Source organism: Ochotona curzoniae, unplaced genomic scaffold, assembly GCF_017591425.1.
Source record: "Ochotona curzoniae isolate NIBS_2020 unplaced genomic scaffold, NIBS_Ocur_1.0 scaffold_4506, whole genome shotgun sequence".
Lineage (NCBI taxonomy): Eukaryota > Metazoa > Chordata > Mammalia > Lagomorpha > Ochotonidae > Ochotona > Ochotona curzoniae.
The window spans coordinates 49,161,927-49,184,840 of record NW_024467119.1 but is presented as its reverse complement, the minus strand read 5'-3'; the positions used below and the strand labels follow the sequence as shown (position 1 = coordinate 49,184,840).

The following is a 22,914-nucleotide window of genomic DNA, read 5'->3' as shown; positions in this document are numbered from 1 at the left end:
TAATAAATTACTATTCTGAATACCTTTCCTTTCTGAAAGCCAATGTCTTTTGACATCTCCAAATATCACTGCAGTATGCCAAGATGAATTCTACTATAGAAAACCTGTATTTACTCGAATTGCGTCCTCTCCTATGAAATCTTGGAATTAGAATGTACATAAACCAAGCCACAGACTATTATGTTTAACTTACATTCTAAAGATGAGTTAGTTGGCAGTATTTTATTATCAGGAGTTTTTTTTTTTTTTAACTTAGAAGTCTGGAATTGTAGTGCTTTAAGAAATGAATATCTGTCAACTTTGGATCAGCATTTCTTCTCAGAACAAAAAGGTTCGAGGTTAAGTAAAAAATCCTGACTTTAGCTGGTATGTATACAACCTGGTCACCATCAATCTTTCACACCTGCTTGGCTGTACTAGGTCTTTGAGTTTGAGATAATGAAAGAATTATGGCTGAAAAGATCCAAACATGCCTTAGAAATTAGAGACAGTCTGGGTGCTGCTATTGGGAATATCAGTGATACATCAGTGACAGAGGGTGGAGACCCTCTGGTGGATGGGTGTAAAGAGATGATGAATTTAGCAGTTCCTTCTCCCTCTTGATCAAGTTCTCAGTGGCAGTGTGCAGGTCCTGCCTGTCTTGAACCGTATCATAAAACATGACTTTGGCAGTAATACTTCAGCACAGAATGCACCTGCTGTTTTAAAAGTTATTGCTTATCAGTCATCTTTAGCATTGTATGGATGTCAAGGCCAAAACAACCTGAAGTTTTGACATCCTTCAGTGCTCTTTTAAAGTTGCAGAGAAAGGAGCAACATAATTATTTTCTGATATTAACTTGAATTCTGATTTCAGAAAACGAAGGAATAATCAAATCCTTTGATCAATTTTAAGAATCGCACAGTCTATATGCGATAATATTTGAACAATTTTTGTTGAACATGTGAGTTCTACAGTTTTTGTCATTGTTTTCTGAGTCTAGCAGTAATCAAGTTTAATGTTGATTATGAAGAAAAGCTATCCAAATGACTGTAATTCTGCTTGTTAAAACTGGTCATTAAAATTGATCAAGACTTCAAAAAATGGTCAAAATTAGCTTTTCATAATGGCAGCTGATGTTACTGAGTTTATTGTATGCAAAGCCTGTGGGACAAAGACGTTCGTTCTCTCTCATGTAGGAATGAAAGGAATCCAGAATCACACAGAACAGAGCTTTCTTCTGGCCTTCCCATTTCCAAGTCTGCTTTTAATCACAGTCGCCACCAGCTCAGTTTGTGTTCTCAGACACACAGCATTCACCAGCGTGTTCTACAATGCCTTTTCCAGCCATCCTGGAATATGCATGTGTCTGGTTTACTGAAATCTTAGGACGTTCTGGAGAAAGCCTAATGATTTATAATTATAGGATTTACAATGACAGGTAAAAAATTCATCTGTGGAGATTGTTGGGAGACTGTGACTTTCCTTTATAAAGTAAAATCATTCACTCTCAGCATAATTTTTCTCTTCAGAGATTGTAAAATGTGATCATGTGAAAAGGTGGAAATTAGAATGAAAATACTTGAAATTATTTAGAATGCCATCAACTCACAAAATTACAATGTATTTGCTGTATTAAATTGCAAATATACCTTACAACACTAAATATTCTCCCAAATGTGTTGATAGGATCATAGCACATACAAGATCAATGGAAGAGTAAAAGGTAGCTTCACAGATACTCAGGCAGGAAGAACAGTATATGTTCTCATATTGGAAGTGTCCAAGGCCCAGCAGCGTGGGCATCCGCTGGCAGCTTGTAAGGTGTGCACAGGGTCATCTGGCCCAGAGGTCATAGTGCATACCTCCTGCAGCAGGATGCCTGGTTTTGATTCCAGGCTGTAGCTCCTGACTCCAGCGTCCTCCTAAAGCCTCCCGGCGAGGCAGCAGGTGATAGTTCAGCAAATTGGCTCTCTGCTACCTGCTTGGGAGATCTGAACTGAATTCAGATCAAATCCAGTTCAGGTGGCTCCATCCTGGCTGTTGTAGGAATTTAGGAAACAGATCAGTGGAAGGAAATACTTTCTCTCTCTGACATTCTGTTGCCCTCATTCTGTGCATGTGTCTCTATCTTAAGCAAACAAATTAAAACTTAAAAAAGGGGAAATAAATGCAAAAGTCTCAAACCCTAGTCCATACCTATGGAAACGAGCTCATAAATAACCTGCAGCAACTGTTCTAGTTATTAGCGCTGTGGTGTTCTATATTATCTTATTGATTACATGGCAAATGAGATAACAACCATCTCCCCCAACTTCCAAGACAGTAAATATGCTTTTAAAAGTTGAAAATTGAAAGGACGATACATTTTCCAAACATTGAACAACCCAGTGGGATAAATTTCCAATTCCTTTGACCTTGACTCTGTCATTTAACCTTGATTTCATGGATATTACAGGAGAAGATAAAATGCTTTAAATACAGATAGGATTCTTTTGTAGATTGAACAGTAACCAATTATTATGGGTGTATTAAATTAATCTGTGAGAAATTGTTATATTCAGGTTTTATGGCGTGTTGACTATTTGAAAGGCTTCAGAGAGTTGCTCAGGTTATTAAATTACTGTTTAAGCCACAAACATGTGCCCCAGTTGCCCATTTCTAATCGCTAGTTCATTATTTCTACAAGAAGTGATTTGCTTTTTAAAAAATCTGTCATGTAATGGGACTAGCACATTAATTAAAGCTTCTACTCCTGAATCAAAAGACGTCTCCCAGTGAAACAGTTAAACATACCTTGTTAATATGATAGTAGAATCCTATCTTTATCCATACCTAGAATGCCATGATGCACTTAAATAGCAGAATGCTAAATGTGTACTGTTACTAAAGGATTATACTACTGTAATAATATGGGGAAAATGGTGGTGGTAGACAAAAGGGGGGAAAGAGGAGGGAAGGGAGAATCTTTATGGAAAATAATAAAAATAACTTCTTTTTAAAAAGGCTTCATGTAAAGCTCCCCCAAGTCTCCTCCCCTCTTCTCCCTCCCTTCCAGTTCTCCTCCCTTCCCTCTCTTCCCTTCCCCTCTCCCCTTTCCTTTCTTTTCCTATCCTGTCCTCTCGCTTCTCATCCCCTCTTTTCTGCTCTCCTTTTCTCTCTCCATGTCATCTTTTCTGTCTTTTATGTCAGCACACTTCCCTATTTTGCTCCTTTTGCTTCTCTTTCTCAATGGATGATACAGTTTTCAAAAAGTAAATTCAGTTGAATGTTGAAATAAATACACATGAGAAGCAAGATATAAGTTTCTCCTTATTTTTAATTGTTCTCATAACCCATAGATACCTTTTTGGTTTACAGAGAGAAGTTTCTTAAAAGCTGGGTGGGGACTGCTTTATATCTGATACATACATAAACAAAGGCTTCTCATCAGTGGATGAGACAAAGACTTGCTGTCATTAGAAAAGAGATGATCTCAAGAGACCTATATTCATGCAGTAATGTTTGAAGAATTTGCACATTTATCAGAAAGGAGAATATTGCTTATGGGTTTAAAGCAATTGCCTATAGTACCAAATGCACCAGAAGCAATCTGCACAATGAGGAACTGTAGTGCTTGTATATACCCATGCGTTAAAGTAGGACTGTGGACTTCAATTCTCTTCTTTTTCATAGAAGTCTGTCTAAAATGCAATTAATGTCTGAGTTTGGCGTGGTGTGCAATTTGTTTTGTCCTGATATACGTGTAAAGCATCAAACCACTAACATACCATTATTTTGCAATTGAAGGAGAGTTTCAGGGCACTGTCAGAAAAGGATCCATCTTTTCTCTACCAACAATTCCACTTTTATCTTGAACTTTGAAAAATAAGGTTATATTTGTGTACATTTATCCGCGTTTAGCTGCAGAGAACTGTTTTCATTTCTGTGTATAGGCTTTTGAAGATACACTTAGGGTGTGGCTGAGACATGTTCTGTAGCATGAGTGACCCCCAGTGGTGACTAGAAGAAAAGCAGCACTGCTAGGTATAGCGTGGTGAATCTTCACAGTGAGGCCTTGCATCAGCTAAGGTTGTGCTCCATGCTGTAGTCTGCAGGGGCCAGTGATATGCAACATTAGGTATTCCACTAGAAAAAATGAAAACTGCCTACTGCCCTTTTCCCTTTTGTGCCTTTTTAAAAATAGCTTTTTATTTTCGGTATATACTCCAAGAACTTTCAAGTTGAATGTAAATAAGAGAAAATTACGGATACACACTAAATGACACATTGAATTTGAAGTCTTTTATGGAAATTTGTAGTATTTACTTGAAAGTCAAAGTTATGGAGAAAGATACTCTCTCTCTCTCTTTCTTATTATATACTGTTTCACTCTCACAATGGCTGCAATGCCAGGGACTTGGCCATGCTGAAACCAGGAATGTGGAACTAATTCTGAGTGTCTCCCATGGGTGCAGAGGCCCAATGACTTGGGCCGTTTCCCACTGCTTTCCCAGGTGCATTAGCAGGGAGCTGGATTATTGATCTCTCACCGGAGCCAATATGGGTTGCACGTATATCGTGTGGAGGTTTAATGTGCTATGCCACAGCACTATCTCCTGAATTCATTTCAATAAAGAGTTTGACCTCAAGGTAGGCCTGTAATTTCACATACAATGATTAGATGTCAAATTTCTAGGGTCTCAGATCCTTCCTCTTTATTGTTTTTCTCTTTCTATTAATCTATTATTGTCCTCAGTAGAGTAAAGGAATCACCAAAAATTAAGTGATAGGGCCCAGTACAATAGCCTAGTGGCTAAATCCTCATCTTGTATCCACTGGGATCCCACATGGTCTCCGGTTCATGTTCTGGCTGCTTCACTTTCCATGCAGTTCCTTGCTTGTGGCCTGGGATAGCAGCTGAGGGTAGCTCAAAGTTTTGGACCCTGTACCCATGTGGAAGACCAGAAGAAGCTCCTGACTCCTGGTTTCAGATTTATTCCGCTTCGACCATTGCAGCCACCTGGGGAGTAAACCAGAGGACAGAAGATCTTTCTGTCTCCCCTTCTCTCTGTAAATCTGACTTTCCAATTAAAAAATCTTTAAAGAATTAAATGATGGTGACCGGGAAAAGAGTGTTGATTGGAATAAGTGAGGTAGACACCATGTTTTTCTAAATGCTCCATGGAAAATCAAATTGCTCATAATGGGATAAGGGGATCTCAAATACCTGAAATCTTGGACTTGGCAGAACAAGTATTGAGTTGGGTATGAAAATTCACATTGCTAAATTATTTTGTGGATTTTTCTCTCTTACTCCTTGCGGGCTTTCACTCTGCTTCTGAGCCTGGATCAGAAAGTCTGGAATTTCTAGCCTCTTCCCTAGTTTCTTGCCAAAGGAACTTTGTTCCACACATCTCACCATCCATTCACACTTGTGTTGGTGTTTTCCTATAGGTTTTGCACTCATGGGTTTATATCAATCAGCTAATATATTCTTCAGTCAGGCAATGAAGAATGAAAGCCATGTCCAAAGACCCAAATTTTCTCAGATCTCACCAGCATTGGATTTAAACGAGGTCAGCTGAATAGCCTCTTGACTTCTTGGTCTCCAAAAAATCCTGTTTCTCTGTTCTTCCTTGCCACTTTTGCATTTGGACGTTACAAAGAGGTGGGGTTTCGTCTGTGCCCATCGACAAATCTGCTGAGCATGTGCTGGCTAAGCATGCCTCTTTCCTTCCTCTTCCTCCTGCTCTGTCCCTAGCCATTCCAGTGTCTGTGAGATACCAAATTTGCACACCACTTATTAGAACTTATTAGGCCTATGATGGTTTGTTGGAAAAGTTATGAAATATGGTAGCAAGAAATATATATATATGGTTAGCATATGCCCAATGTGTCAACAAAATTCATGGTAATTCTTTCCATAAAGTTCAAATTTGATAAGTAATTGGGAGCTGACCAGGAGGTAAATGTAACTGTAGCTGGTCTTAACTATTTTATGAAGCTATTTTATTTGGCCCTTTCTATAACAAATGTTATTATGTCTTCAATTCTGTCTGTGGCTTAGGTTTTGTATGATTTGCAGAATTCTCTATCCTTCCTTTTTAGCCCATTGGATTTTCTTAAAGTGAGTCACTCATTCTCTTTTTGCTGTATTAGAGGTGACTACAATGTGTCACCTGCACCAATTGTGACAGAGAATGTGATTGGACAAGTCTCACTCCCCTAAAGATCCATGGAAAGGAATACTCTATGTATATTTCTGATGTAGCTCTTTGCTGATATCAAGTTAACAGAGTTCAGCAAGATTGCTTATGATCGACTTTAGGATGCTTTCCTTTTTTCTGAGTAAGTTCTTTCTTATCCTCTATATGGTAATCTAGTACAGCAAGAATAATAGACTCTGGTATGCAAATATGGCCCAATTTTTACATGTTATAAATACATTTACTTATCATAGTTGATTTTTTCTTCGTCCAAGAGGAGAATAAATCAAGTTTGTATATGTGTGTGTGTGTGTCCACTTTCTGAACTATATACCTTTGGTACAGTTATATTAAGAAGTGGTCTATTGGGCCTGGTGTGATAGCATAGCAGTTAAAGTCCTCACCTTGAATGCACCAGGATCCCATATGGGTGCTGGTTCTAATGCTGGTAACCCCACTTCCTATCCAGCTCCCTGCCTGTGGCCTGGGAAAGCAGTTGAGGACAGCCCAAAGCTTTGGGATCCTGCACCCACATGGGAGACCTGGAAAAGTCTCCTGGCTTCAGATTGGCTCACTCTGGCCGTTGTGGCCGCTTGGAGAGTGAATCATCGGATGGAAGATCTTCCTCACTGTGTCTTCTCCTCTCTGTACATCTGCCTTTACAATAAAAATAAAATAAATTTTAAAAAGAAAGAATTGGTATATTGATGAAAGTTGTTTTTCCTAGAACATACCCTACTTGAAAATATTAATTTTAATCAAGAGAAAACACAGAGACATATTCAGGAATTCATAATCTTGCTATTACTTGCATGTTCTCAATTATTTTTGCTTCTACAAGACTGATTTTGAAATTGAGGTTAATCATTAGCTCAGAAAAAATAACTGTAGATGTTTTCCTTTTGCACATATACATATAGCATAAATACATATGTGATTTAAATAAAATTATAAACATAGCCCAATATATCCTAGAGTTTGGCATATGGCATTCATCTGATGTTAGGCAAATTATACTTCAGGGTTTTCTTTTTTATTATATATTTGCCTACAGAGGAAAATTTATAGCATTAAATGCAGTTCAGAAAAAAAGATAATATGTTTTCTCTGATATGTGGCAGTTAATATGAAATGCAGAAATGTATAGCAATGAAATGGCCGTCTTATGATTGTTGGTTTAAGTCCCTTTTTATACTGCTGAGGAACTGTGATCTTCTCCTTTTATGTTTTGAATGTTATGGTTAGTGGTGAATTATGTCTGTGATTATAGAATGGATTGAAAGTATGTCTTTGTAAAGATTAAAGAAGAAAGGAAGGAAGGAGGGGTTTAAGAAGGGAGAGAAGGCAGGGGGTAAGGAAATGTTTATTTTTAAAGATTTATTTCCTATTTTTATTGCAAAGTCAGATATACAGAGAGGAGGAAAGACAGAAAGGAAGATTTTCCATCCCCTGGTTCACTCCCCAAGTGGCCGCAACAGCCGGAACTCAGCCAATCTGAAGCCAAGAGCCAGGAGCTTCTTCCGGGTCTCCCACATTGGTGCAGGATTCCAAGGCTTTGGGCTGTCCTCAACTGCTTTCTCAGGCCACAAGCAGGGAGCTGGATGGGAAGCGGGGCTGTCAGGATTAGAACCAGCACCCATATGGGATCCTGGTGCATTCAAGGCGAGGCTTTAGCCACTACGTCACTGAGTCTGGCGCAATCATCTTTTTTAAAAGGTTAATTTTACCTATTTGAAAGGCAGAAAGTTCAATATGGATTTTTTTCTAAAGATTTATCTTTATTGGAAAGTAAGACTTACAGAGAGAAGGAGATACAGAGAGGTCAATATGGATTTTTAAGAAAGAGTCAAATTTGAGGCATTTGTGGGGGATGACTGGACTTCAGACATGTATGACTGTAGCATCTTTAACTACTGGTGTTCTTTCAATGTTCTTAGTCATCAACAAACCACTCATTTGTTCATATATCCATAGTTCATCATTTTCCCAAGCAAAATGTTTCAGGATGTATATTTTGCACGTTAGCATTTTTTGGAACAAAGGCATATGCCATGGTATAGTTTAGAATCTTGGAGGGAAAAGAAAATCAAAATCTACACCTAAGAATCTAATCTAATTAATTAAGTATATTATTAGATGTGATAGACGCCACAAAAGACCACTGGTTGATATAAGTGACTTTCACAGCAAGGCCTAGTTTGTGGGTAAAGTATTAGGGGAAGCTGTTATGAACTGGTGATCCTGAAACTGAGATTTGAACAGTCAGGTATAGAACAAAAACAACATTCTCAGAAGAGGGAAGCATACATGTGAACCCAGAAGCAGCGAAGAGCTTGCTGCACCCAGGAGCTCAAACAAGAGCAGTGTCAGGAGAGAAGAGCAAACACCGGATTGTTAAGGCTTTGAACGTGTTACTGTTTCATGGGACTTCCTTGCAAATTGTTTAGGCGTTTGCTAAATAGAATCAGACGGATAATTTAGCTGCTTTGCATTGGGAGGGAAACAGCTGGTAAAGAGTAGAAGTAGAGGAACTGAGAGGAAGCGATTGTTCAACACTGATACACTGATTCACAGCACGTATGGCTGATGACTTCGTGATTGTAGAGAATGCATTCATGGAAGATAGATTTTGGTAGGAAATTTGACAAGACTTAGGGGTAGATTGTGGACAACTCCCAGGCTTTTGACTGAATATCATACACTGAGATATCAAAGCATGAGGAAAGACACATTTTGGTGGGGAAGATACAGAAATACTTGCAAAATGTCCAACTGAATATTATCAAGTGTGCATCTTAGAAGAGATGTTAGAGCCAGAGATGGGACTTGGGTTTGGTGCATGAGATTTAAAACTGTGGGAGTAAATGCTGCTGCTAGGTATGCCTAGGGTGAGAAGAGAAGTGGGTTTTGATGAGAGGAGAAAGCACAGCAAAGAGGGTGGAGGCATAATTAAAAAGGTATGTGAGGGAACAGGAGAGTGTCAGGTGCTATCGGTGAGAAAAGAGGGTTCCAGAAGAAGAGGGAATGTTCTCCAGCTTTGCATTGTTAAAAGGTCAAGTGATATGAGGAATGAGGACTGATACATTTTTATTAGATTTTCCAACATGATGGTCACTAATAGCTTAGTAAGGTCCTCCCAAGTATCTTAAATCTCAGAATATAATGGACTGAACTGAATTTCTAGGACAATCTCCTCTTTGTTTTTCCCACCGTTGGAGTGGTCTTGGAGCTGATTTCATTTTGTGTTCCTTGCCATTCTCCCAAAATCTCTTCCTTTATGTATCTACTTCATCTGGAGTCAGAAGAAATGTAAGAATGTAGAGGAGGATACACGGAAAGGAAAACAAGAGAAAATGAAAGAGTTAATATACTTTGTATTCTTCTTCACATAATTGCTTTTCCTTCTTGGTATATTCACCTTCATCTTTCTAGAAAAACTAACATTTTTAAAAATGTAAGATATTGCATAGTTCATAAAACTCAGATAAACATCCCCTTGTTTTGTCTACTTCTGATGTAGGTAAATGCCAAAAGAGCTTTTAAAACTTATTTTGCTGCAATCCATAGAATAATATTAAATTGGCTTTAAAATAGAATGCAAATAGTATGGTATGCTTATTTAAGTATGACTTGGAGCTTTTCATCCACTTTCATTTCTTTTACTTTCTAATAACATCATTTTAAGAAAAGACAAAGCACTTAGTGTCAGGAAATAAATGCTTAGATAGCTAGAAACTGAGTGTTTGTAACCTTCATACCACAAAACCATCAGTAGTTTTAAAGTAGTATTTTGTAAGCTCGAAGATTACTTTGAAGCAAAAAATTCATTTGGCAATAAAGGAAAAGAATGTTATGGATATGTTAATGATAGCTTTTGAAAGTAGTGAGAAGTCACTCCGGTGTATACTGTTATGCGTTTAACTTAAGTGACAAAAATCTCTTAAAATGTTGCTTAGTCCTAAGCAGGATCTAGCTGAAATACTGCTCTAGCAATTTTGAAGTCCATAGGATCCCTGGAAATGCATTATTGAATATTATTTGTGTCTTTAATGATTCATCAACATTTAGGAGAATAAGCAATTATTGACAGTGTTTTAAAAGTTAGCTGTGTAAAGTTGATTATGCATACATATTAGATATATTCATTAGGTGTTCTTCAGGAAATGAAATATGTATGTACTTATAAATGTATTTAAATATCAAAAAAGTGTAGGGAATGGTTAAGCCTACATTTGTAATAAAATTCTTGGAAATGGAACTTAAAAAAAAGTTAGTTGTCTCTTCCATTCCTTTCTTTTCCCTCAAAAGAAGACAAAATTATAACTTAGGCATTAAAGGAGCCTAGGAGTCTCAGTGACCTGGAATTTGTTCAGAGTCAGTGTTAGAAACAGATTGAATGCTAAATCTCCTTTGTCCGCATTATCATTCCCAGTCTGCTCCTCCTATAAAGGGTAAGCTCAGGGGCTGGTACTGTGGCATGATGCATTAAGCTGCCACCTGTATTGCCAGCATATGAGCACAGGTTCGAGTTGGGCTGTTCTGCTTCTGATTCACCTGCCTGCTAATGTTCCTGGGAAAGCAGTGGAGGTCAATTGGCTCAAGTTCTTGGGTCCCTGCACCCATCTGGGCTACATGGAAGAAGGTCTTGGTTCCTGACTTCGGCCTGGCCTAGACCCAGGCATTGTGTCCATTTAGGGAGTGAAACGGTAGATGTAAGACAAATTCTCTCTGTAATTCTCCCATTCAAATAAATAAAATAAATATAAGAAATAAACAAAAGGGTCCGTGTTGTTGGTGTAATGAGTTAAGCTGCTGCTGCCTGTAAAGCCAGTATTTTATATAGGTGTTGTTTCTTGTCTTCGCTGCACTTGGAAAGCCGTGAGGGTGGCCCAAGTACTTGGATATCTGCACCTACATTGGAGATTGGAAGAAATTTCTTTCTGTAGTCTAGCTTTTGTTTTCCCCAGCTCTAACATTTGCAGTCATTTAGGTAGTGAACCAGTAGATGGAAGATATTCTCTCTCTCTCTTTGTCTTTCAAATACGTAAATGAGGCTCTGAAGCAAAAAGGCAAGTAAAGAAAAAAAAATTTAAGAATATGCCTCCTGGACCTGGTATGGTAGCTTAGTGGCTAAAATCCTTGCCTTGCATGTGCCTGGACCCCATACAGGTACCAGTTCTAATCCCAGTAGCCCCCCTTCCCATCCAGTGTCCTGCTTGTGGCCTGGGAAAGCAGTAGAGGATGGCCCAAAGCCTTGGGACCCTGCACCCTCATGGGACACTTGAAAGAAGCTCCTGGCTTCAGATTGGCGCAGCTCCTGCCATTTTGGCCACTTGGGGAATGAATCAGAGGAGTGAATCAATGAATGGAAGATCTTCCTCTCTGTATATCTGATTTTGCAATGAAAATGAATAAATCTTTTTAAAAAATCACCTACTTCAAAAAATATGCCTCCTCTCTAATATTCCTGCTTCTTAGGTGAAATGATATAATCTTTTTCTCAAAAGTTTTAATACTGGTTTTGTGTGAGAGTGTGTGTGTGTGTGTGTGTGTGTGTGTGTGACACTTTTAGTAATACATGTCTGGGTTGGAAAATGAGAAAAAGCAAAGCAGCTGTTGCTTTTATAAAAATTTGAAAACCCTATAGTAATAAAGACAGCTTTACAAATCCAGACAACTGGTTTGAAAAAAGAGAGGAGTTGTGAAAAATCTGTGTAGTTGGGGGAAAATTTGAAGAGATGGAAGAATAAAAAAAGAGGGAGGAAGATAAGTGAGTTTTAAAATAATTCAACTAAAAATTAATAAGGAAGAAGAACATAGTTTTGGTTACAATTGTAGTACCATGATAATATTTCATTATGGAAACAAGCAGATCAAGTAAACTCAGTGATTGGGACAATCCTAGGAAATGACTAGAAAATGGACCACAGGCCAATCTGTTTAAGCAAATCTACTGTGCAAGATAGGAGTGTTCCTACGGATATGAGACGTTTCTGACAAACAGGCAGAGAGGAATTATGGATCTTTGCTGGAATTACTGTCTGTGGCCACAGACAAATCCTGCTAGTGTCTAGCAGTACTAAAGTCCTAAACAGGTTATCCATCTACATGGGAATTTTAGATTTTGACATCAAAGGCCTTGTTGTCTGCATTGAAATGTGAAAGTTAGTACTACATTTTGGAACATGCCTTATCCCTGTAGTGGAAGATGGAAGTAACTGCAGAGTGTGCCCTGCTGTGAGCCTAGGAGGGCAGGAGGTACTGTAAATGGGGAGGATCACCTACAATGTATGCGGAGCAGCAGGGATAGGCTGGACATGTGTGGAAGGGAAACGGGTTGGAAAGTAAAAGCTTTCTAGTAGGAAAATGTATTTTTCAAATGATTAGCTAAAGTTTAAAAAAATCATTAGAGAATATTTCAAGATATTCATTTTAAAGTCTTATTATTGCTGTCAAACTCACATCAAATAATTTTCCATTTTATTCTTCTTGTATGAGCATGAAGGTTCATTAGCAAAACTTTTTGGTATATATTTTTTCAGTTTTTATCAATTTTACTTATTTTATGTGTTTCATGAAACAGATTGTTATATTATTTTTTCACTTCAAAATCAGAATCTAAAACAATTTTTGTAAAGGCAGCATTGTTTTAGGTTCTTCCAAACATACAAAAGCTATGTTTGTGCATCCAAATTTGGAGTTGGGTATTCTAGGGTATTTCTACCATTATGTTAAAAGACATTTTCTTACTTTCTTTAATAAAATTTGATCATATGGTAGAATTAGAAATTAGAAGATAAAATATTATTTAATGTATATTGTTAAATAGCTTGAGACTAAATAAAGAAATCTTTTAAAAAATGATCATACATTTTGAACTCTATTTAGTGGAGCATGAAGCGTTTGAATATAATGTAAACTAGAAATACATTATCTCAAAAGTTAAAAAAAGGAAAGAAGGATGGAAGGCAGGGAGGCCAGGGAGGAGAAGGAAGGTGATAGGCAAGGAAGAAGGGAAGGAAGTAACATTATTCTTGAATTGTATCTGTGAGCTTCATTAGATTTACTTAGATCAAAACTCAGTTGGTTTGAAAACTTTATCATAAATATGTTGGTCTAATTTGAGAGATCCTAGGTATGATTTGAGACTTCAAAAGCTATCAATGCCTTGCATATGCTCAAATTTTGTTTGCTCTCTTTGCTCAGGAAAACCTTACAGGGTATTTTACTTTGTCATTTGCTTTGGGTTCTTATGGTTTAATGTTATTCTGTCTAAATTGACAAAAGGACATGTTTTTCTTTCATACAACAGAAAAATATTCACTAACCAAATATATATATATGTGTGTGTATATATATATGTATATATATATATTTAGAGAGTGTGCATATATACATACACACATGAAAATATGCAGCATGCATTCAAGGAGTCCTCAAAGCTTTGTGACATTTGGTTCTTTAAATGCTGTGGTAATTCAGAGCAACTGGTTTTAATACGTTTCTTCCAGCAGAGGGCTATCAACCTCCATTAATTTCTATGAACACACATGGCAACAAAGCTATGTAGTTTATTTCAGTGGGATCCAGATCTTTAAGCAGCAGATGCTTTTCGGAAAATGAATTTTCACAATACATAAGGTAAAATTTCACCTACAGCTGCTCTAATAGGAAAAGGGTGCCCGAAGGAGGCCCCACCAAGGTATAGTGGATAAGCCAAATCCTCTGCTCTGTTTCATCCCCAAATACTCTTCTAAATGTAACATCAGCTGTTTTTGGATAGAGTCATAAGTGTTTTTGCCCTGGAGAAATCCTAATGCTGACACTGCAGGGATGTGACATAAGCAAAATGAGGGTTCAGTTGTGAAAGTTCCTTTGCCTGTATGGTTTTATCTTCAACCAGAATTTTATTGGTTCCCACATAGTTGTAGTCTTAGATATTGTCAGTTTGTTTTTGTTTGTGGCAGGAATCATTTTACTTTCAATATTATGAGTGAAAATGATTCTTTTTTCTGGCAAATTTTCTTCGCAATGTTTCATAGGTGTGCCAAGCTGACAGCCTGGTTGACTCTATGTTCCTATATTTATCCCTGTAACTGGGCCAGTTTCTGCCTTTTACTAAAACTGGATTTTATGGATCAATTGTGGGAGGGGAAAAGTGCCTCCATCTCCTGTCTATTAAATACTATGCCTTGAAAAGTTATTGTAAGGGCACCTATTATAGAACCTTCCATTTGGAACTGTGCCTACTCGACAGTCAAGTACGGTGATTGTTCTCTGTTTTGCTTTTCCATCCAAAACAAAGATTTTCAGGAGGCATCTCATTATTCTGCTTGAGGCTTTTTTTTTTTTTTTTGAGGCTGGTTTAAATCTTTGATACTGAAGCTGTTTCAGTAAATGCAATTATAACAGCCAGGTGTATCACAGGAATTGACAAAGAAAAAAAATTCTAGAGATGTTTTGATTTTTAAAGTTAATTTGGTTAAATATTGCCCAGAATTTCTGTCTTTTGCTTGACAGGCAAAATTTTAATTTGTAGAATAACATTCTGTGGTATCATTCTAGTTAATCTTATAATTTATCTATTCTATTTTGCTGATATTTATGAATTCTCAAATGGTTTAGCTGGAAATTCATTTTTAAAATTTATTAAGTTATTAATGAAGTTTTTTTTTTAAAGTAATGATCATTTTAAAAATGTTTTCTTTTTTTTTTTTTATTTATTTGAAAGTGGGAGTGAAGAGAGATCAAAATCTTCCGCTTACTGATTCTGTCCCCAGTACCCATAACTAGCAGTGTTGAGTCTGGCCCAAACCTGGCATCTCAAGTTCAGTTTGCATCGCTCGTGGCAGAAGGGTTTCAGCTACCTGAGCGTCATGGGTGCCTCCTGGGGGCACGTTAGCAGAAGCTTGAATCAGGAGTAGAGTCAGCACTCAAACCCAGATGCTGTGATATGGATGTAGTGTCCCAGTGGGTATCTTAACTGTTTCACCCAAAACCTGCTCTTATTAACTTTTTAGTGGGAAAACAGTTCAACTTTTTGAAGTCCTGTCACTTTATCACTCATTTGATGGTCATGTCCATCTGTCCAACATTTGCGATAACCTTTTCTCATGTAGTGTTAAGGTGAGAGGTCGTGAGAAGCAGGCAATCAACCTGTGCTCAAAGCATTCAAGCTGCTTGCCTTCTCAGCAGTCATGCCACTGTGGGTGCCAGAATCATCTCTTTTTATTTTGTCTCTCTGTGTCTTGGTGTCTTGGTGTCTTTGTTTATAGTTCCCTGACTTGAAGTCTTTCATTATTTGAAGATTTCTCTGTTCTGTTGTTTCTATTTCATGCTGGCTGGCTTGGAGGGATGCTGGTCACTGTACTTGGAAAATCATTTACATGGATAAACTTAAAGCAAAGGATGAAAACTCTTTTAGAGAAGAAAATTTATTTTTGATATGCTGTGTGATGATTTGGGATACACCTAAACAAAGTTAAAGGCTTGAATTTTGTTCAAATCTGGACACTAGAATCTAGGTTGTAGATGTCTGAGAGGGATGATTATCATTCTATTCCTAGCCTGCGAGTGTTCTTTTTGTGATCTCGGGTGATTCTGCAGAGGCTTCCCTGTTGGACTGTGAACTCTGTGTAGAGGTCAACTCTTTATTTCCACCGTTTAGTCCATGAAGTTTTCAAAATAAAAGTTTAAACTTGATAGAGAAATCTACATGGCAAACAGAAGCAATCTCCCTGCTTTCTTATATGTCAGTGGTTGCATTTGCCTTCAGTTCCACGTCATAGTTGCTTATGTTTAGGCCAGATATTTGACATTCTTATAAAGTTTTCTTTCTTTCTTTCTTTCTTTCTTTCTTTCTTTCTTTCTTTCTTTCTTTCTTTCTTTCTTTCTTTCTCTCTGTAAGTATTTCCAGTTTTTCCTAGTAATAATATCAGTCTGAATTATCTGGCTCCTATTAGATAAAATATATGCTGTTCTTGTGGGTCTTATTGGTTTAGTTATTAATCTCATTTAGAAGTCATGTAAAGACCATGCCAAAGAGAGAGTTCAAATGTGATCTAAATCTGAAAATGTGTTGTCTAAAGAAAGTCCTATTTAAGTTTATGCTTTAGTTTCCATATTTATAGAGCATGGGTTTCAATGAGTAGGAGTAAATGAAAAGTGCTCATCAAATCTGAAGGAAGAAACAATGAATACTTACAAAGATTTTGTTGGTAGATTAATTAAACAAGAATTCCAAGAAAAGATTATTTTGTATGTGTAGACAAAGAAATAAAAAGAATTCTATAAAATTGTGTTTCAGTGGATGCAAAAAAGACAGATACGTGTGATCTCCTCCAGAAACAAGAAAAATCCACAAGCTTATACTTTCATAAAAATGATTAACTACTGATGGATACAATGGTCATTTTCTCCAGGTGAAAAATGGCCAAATGGTAGCAATTCACTTTTCTGGTGCCAACAATGTAGCCACAAGGGAATAGTGTTTTGAGCAGTTGTGGTAAACAATGTGTTTTATTGGTCTTTTAAATGTATTATACTAGCCATAGACCTGATAGAATTTCCTAAAATATTCCCGACAAATTAGTGATGAAGGTATTCCCCTGAGAAACTGGAGACCAGAACTATCCCTCAGCAATTGGCTGTTTGATCTTGAGCACATGTTGATATACTCTAAGATTCGGTCAATAAATAATATTTTACAATACAAATTCCAGGATTAAACCCTAGGTTTTCAATGTAACAAAACAGTATAAATTAAACCAAAGATTTTAGCATTTTGTAAGTTTTCTAGTTCCTGATTGAATTTATTTATATCCTGCTAAAGAGAGCACAGCCAGTAACTTTGATGAAGATACCACAGTAGAGAGAGGTTTGTGGCCACAAATTTTGCACAGTGAGCAATGCCAGCTGTTGACAAAAACAACCAAACCTGTGGACCAGTCATCTTTGTCCCCCTGGGCTCTTTCTTCGGTAGTGATGAGTGGATGGAGTTGGGAATGAGGTTGCAAGAGTTTTGGAAGACACAATCTAACTAGAGAAATCTCACTTCCTTCTGAGATGTGATGTTTTTAATTTTCCTTTTTTTCCAGTAATTCCATGTCTTTCTGGCCCCAGCATGCAGAGTTACTATCTACAGCCCCCAGACCCTGTGCCCAATCATAGTAACAAGAGGTCAGTGGTGGTAGAACTGGGACTATCTATGTCCTACACATGGTGTGGCCTCCAGAGGGAAGTTTGTCACTCCATGTCTGCTACAAATGTTTTGTAAAGCCTTGGAAGTACCATGGGCTTGTTTTAGAGGCAGACAGGGCTAGCTCTTGAGATTCCTTCTGCTTGTCTCCCTTGGACTAGGGAAATCCCCTGTTTAGCCTTGGGACCAGAGTGTCCTTGCTTCCATTCCCCGGTCCAGAGTAAATAGATTACCTTTGGGTTACAGAAGCCCTGGTTATCAAAAGAGAAGAATTTCTACTATGTTAGTAGTCAGTTCTGGTTAAGTTAACTTTGCATTGTTGAGTTGGCTTAGGTATTTCACTTAGGTAAAAAGATGATGTATCAGTGGAAACTCTCATTCAATTTGCTCTACCTTATCCTGACTGAATATTAATCTCACATGTGGATTAATACCAAGAACTAAACTAGAATGAACTCTTGGCTCATACCTCAAAGTGAGCACATTATTATTTATTTTTGTAATTAGGGGATTTTAGTTGCTTTTGCACTGCTTCTGCTCCTTTCCTCACGGTAATGCCCTGTGTGTGACAGAGTGAATCTACATACTGCTCAGCTGCGCAGCCACTCCTCCTGGGTGGGGCTCAGCAGAGAAGGGGAGATTAAGTTGCATATGGCCAGCTCAGTAGTTATTGAATGCAGCCCTGACTGATGCCCAATGTCTGCAGAGGATCTTCTTTGGATTTTGATCAACAAGATGCTGAACAGTGCAGAGGACAAATGACCATTTTCTCCTGACTTTATAAGGAGGTGTGCCCTCTCGGCAGAACAATCTCCGTATGCGGCTCTCAGGTTTTCATGTAAATGACAGTGTGTTCCTCACGTTTGAAGGCAGACACATGCTCATGTCATTGATGATCAAGATGCTTTGTGGAAAGAATCAGCTTTTGTCACAAGTTCTGAACGTGGCCAGTATTCTCTCTTTGCCGGTGGCTTGATGGGACGACCCCTTTCTTGTGGTGCATGCATCATTTAAATGGCTGTGTGCTCCTGGGACTGGAACCTGGTACCTTGTCTGTGCCGAGGTCAGCTGGTGAGTGTACGCTGCTGTCTTTCTCAGAAAACTGCATTACAGAAATTCAAATAGACATCATAGCAGAGATTGAGCCAGGCAAGCATACAAGCAGGAAGGATTTTAAAAGGTCAGTTTGTCAACAGCTCACTGTTGAATTAGTTGGAGAGAGACAAAGTTATCATGGTGTGTGTGCTCCAACCTAATCTGCCTAGCTCTCCTAGAAGGATTTCATGCTGCTCACCATCTCCTGTGGGAGCAATATGTGCCTTTACTGGGGGAAGAATAAATGAAAATCACACACTAAGAAAGAACTCGTGATCAGTTTGTTTTACCTAAATGCTTCTAATAGCTGTCTGAATCTTCTTGTTTTGTTGTTATGATAACAGAATTCACACTGGGAGCTCTCTGAGGGGTTCGTTTTCTGTGAGGGGATTCATGTGAGTACTGAACCTCAGCTCGCCTGCCTTTTGCATTCCTTCCCAAGAAAACTGTCTGGAGCAAATCGTATTAGTCATTTATTTCAGCTGTTTTGGCTGTTGCTGTTCATTAAAAAAAAAACAAAAAAGATTGGTTTCTCTGTTTACATCCAGAGAAACTTTGAAAAAAAATATTAGCAATGTAGTATCAGGCTGTTTGTCAAGATTTGGCCACCACAGAATTTTGTGTGATTTTTATGCCATTCAAACTAACATTTAACCAACTAGCATCAATTTGTTACCTTTTTCTTTTTGAATCATAGTGATGAAAGAGCTGTCATACTTGCCCTTAGAAAAACAGAGTCCTGCAGACCACGGCTATTTAACCATGACTTAGAATGTCTTTGCAGCTCTTTCTAAAAGTGAGAATTCCCTTACCTCGGAGAACAACTTGGTTTGAATTGACACTGTCTGATTTTACCCATGGGTTTGTCTAAAAGGAGCTTGTCAAGGGCTGGGACCAGTAAGAACTCACTTTCTTCCGAAGCTATACTTGTGGCTTTTATCAGTTTGGGGAGAAGTCTGTGAGGGAAAAGGATCACGTGAGACAGTGCAAGTAGTTTCTCCAAGGTCATGGCCAGAAGATCACAGGTTAACCACTGCAGGAGGTTGGTTCTATTTTGTTTGGACTTGGATTATTTAACTAGAGGACATCCAAAACCATGTGCGTTTTGCTGTAAACCCAAAATATTAAAAAAGAGGAGAATGCCACACATAGCATTCAGAAGACCTCTGCTCCAGTCTGTTTCCTGGTACCACTGTCACTCCCAGTGGTGCCACAGTCACTAATTGCCTGGGAGTCCCTCAGAGGAGAGAGTGTTTGAGGTCAGTCCTATCAAGGAACAAGTCATAACTTGCCTGCTTCAGGAGAAAAAGGAGCCCCTATTCCTGCCCTGCCTCTATCCCATCTATCCACCTTCCTTTCCCCAGATTCCTGAATGGCTATGTTTCCTGTAAATGTGGGAAACCTTTTCTCAAGGAGGAGCTTGTAGCGGTTAGATAACAAGGAAGCTAGTTTGTTGCTTTTAGAATGTGAATTCTGTAAGCAGATCGGGTCAAATCAATAGCAGTTCCCTTCTGTAAGAGACAGTATAATGGCCCCTTCTGTAAGAGACACTGAGCTGTCACATCCACTCTACAATGCTGATTATCCTTTCTTGTTTTTACTTGAAGATTTATTTTACTTGAAATCCAGAGATATAGAGAGAATCAAAGAGAAAGAAAAAGAAAGAGAGAATAAATCTTTCATATGCCAGTTCACTCCTCAAATGGCTGCAAAGGCCAGAAGTGGGCTTGTGTGAAGTTGGGATTCAGGAACTTCCTCTGGGTCTCCCACATAAGTGCAGGGTCCAGGGCCTTGGGGTATCCTCCACTGTTTTCCCAGACTATTAGTGGGGAGCTGGCATTGCAGTGGAATAGCTGGGACTTGGACTGGCATTGTGCTATGTCACCATGTTGGTCCAATATTATTATTATCATTATTATTATTACTGATTTTGGAATCAAAGGAAATACTGGGTTTCTTATGCAATTATGCATGCTACTATGGGACATAGTTTGTGTGTATGTGGGATATTTTATTGATAGTATGTGTTTAACTCAGTTTAACTAAAAAGGAAAAAGTGACATAAACAGATGCATGTAGAGACCACCCAGAATATTAAATACAATATTTTTCCTCTGGAAAATTTATCATCTCTGTCTTTATGCAAGGCTACAAATGAGACTTCTTGTTTTTCAATTGTCTGAGGAGGTATGTCATAAGGATTAGAATACAAACATAGCATCTTCTGCGAGACACTTGATGTTGTCTTATCTTTTGCCTCAACAGTAGAATGTGTGTGGAATCAGGTCATGTAGTTTTATAGCTATTGATAGTAATAGTTGAAACTTTTTCCCTGTAATGTTGTGTGTGTGTGTGTGTGTGTGTGTGTGTGTGTGGAGAGCGAAGGTTCATACTCCACACCACAGCACTGTGATTCTGTCTAGTGCTAAGAGTGAATAATTGAGCAATGAATGCTACCCTTGGCATTCGATTGGCTCTTTCAGAACCTGTGACAAAATTCTCAGTGTTTGTCAATGTATGCAGTTGGGATGCTATAGAGGACTTCATCCTGAGTTCAATTGTTATCTCCTCTTTCTTTGAAACTGCCTGTCGGGTGTATATACAGGAGCAGACAGAAATATCAATTCTGCTTAGCTTTCATATAGGTTTTCAAGGTTAATTTGAATCTACAAGCACCTTTGCTAATAAAGAGTACCTGTGCCTCTCCTAGGGTGAGGGAATGGCCCAGGTGGTACCTACTTACCCCTTTCTCTCCCCTTTCCTGCTTTCTCTCATTTGAGCTCTCCCCTCCAGTTCCCTTGATTACCTCACTGAGCCCAGATTATACTGTGTACTCACTGACAGCTCCCTGCTAGTCCCCCGCCTGATGCAGCTCCTTAATACAGCCTCACGTGGGTCTGGAAATGACACCGTGAGGACCAGCTACCTTCCCCGACCTGCCCCTGTCTAGACGGCCAGGGCGTGGGCAAGTCCCTCCAGCTGTGTGTTTGCGTTTTCCAAAATCAGCAGCGGTGATTCTTTAAATGAACCTGGGCGAAGGAAAGTGCTGAGGGATTTCAAAGGCAGGGATTCACGTCATGTGCTACAGCAGAGCAACCGTGGCAACGGCAGTAGCAGCAGCTCGGCGGCAGCGGCCGCAGCAGCAGAGAATCCTTTAGCGAGACTGCACCATTTTCTTCTCACCCCGCATAGAGGTGTGGTTGGAAGCAGCAGTAACTACCCACCCCCTCGCAGCTCCACTGAGGTGGCCTCTTCCTGGCTCCAGTCGGAAGACACAGACTGTCTGGAGGAGTCCCCAAAGGCCATTCCAATTGGGGAAGTGTGCCTAGGGAAAGCTTCTTCAACTAGTAGGATGCTTCTCTGCCCTTGCGGCCACCCTAACTGCTGAAGAGCTCCCAGTCTAGTGCTCACTCCGCCTTCCCTCTGGAGCCTGTGCAAGTGAGGTGCACATCTAAGCCTCCTCTCTGTGTGTGCAGGTGTGTACTGTTGAGGGACCGGCTTGGGACTTTACTATTCTGGAGTGAATTATGGGTGCTGCAGAGGCTGGAACAAAATTCTGACCTACTCGGGGGCGGAGTGGATTATTTTATGAGTGCTCTGGCTGCCAGCCATTGCTGGGGAGGGGAATGCACAGCTCCACCTAGCTAGAAAAGCACCTGGCTTGCTGGAGAGTGGAAACTGATCCTCTGCTACTGCTTCGGCTGAATCCCTCTGCAAAATGGCTCACGCTGCTGCTTCTATTAAAAAAGTTCGGGAAGCTGAACTGGATGAAAAGGAAAAAAATCTGGAGAGAGAGAGAAAAAAACAACGGAAAATCCCCAGGGAACGTATGGAACGGAAAAGAAAGGTATGAGGAGCATCCCTTTAACCCTTTCCCTCAGTCGTGACTGCACAGAACTGGCAACTTCATCCAACCTCCACTCCATCATTCCCCTGCAGCATTTCCAGGCTCAATTTGCCATCTAGAGCTTATGCCTAAATTTGCTGCATTGGGAGGAGATGCCTGGGTAGGGTGACTAGCCTTGGCTTTAACCAAGCAAAACAAAATATTCCTGCCTTTCATTTTTTTTTTTTTACGTTTTTCTTTTTTTTTTTTTTTCCGTCTCAGTTATCTTTCATCAATCTCAGAACCAGGTGCCTTATTCCTCCAAGTGACTCTGAGCACCTGCCATAGGAAAGACTTGAATTATGGTGGATGGGGTCAGGTATTTTCCTTTTCTTGTTCCTCCTGTCTACTACTGGGTCCTTCGCCTGTGCTTTCCCACTGACCATACAGCTAATGTAGACCTCTGGTTAAGAATAAACCACAGGGTTTATATACTCGGCGTTTTTTACCCTCATGAAGGTTTACACTGTTCTATGTGAAACTGCATTGAGAGTGTTGGTGCATTGAGCTGTGTCCCTGCATTTGTAAATTTCTCATTAAGTTACTTTCTGTTTTCTGTTATTAATCC

The 22,914-nt window shown here is 39.0% G+C and overlaps 1 protein-coding gene across 5 annotated transcripts in view; it reads left to right on the top strand.

The window, feature by feature from the left end:
• ANK2 (ankyrin 2) overlaps nucleotides 1–22,914 on the top strand; it is a 306,741-nt gene that overhangs the window by 39,185 nt on the left and 244,642 nt on the right. For 2 of the 5 annotated variants that reach the window (XM_040966589.1, XM_040966590.1), the window contains exon 1: nucleotides 21,554–22,307. The exons of the other annotated variants lie outside the window; for them this stretch is intronic. In XM_040966589.1, coding sequence (XP_040822523.1) covers nucleotides 22,179–22,307 — 129 coding nt within the window. In that variant the 5' untranslated portion in view covers nucleotides 21,554–22,178. Of the gene's footprint in view, nucleotides 1–21,553; nucleotides 22,308–22,914 lie in introns of those variants that run through there. 5 annotated transcript variants of the gene reach the window in all.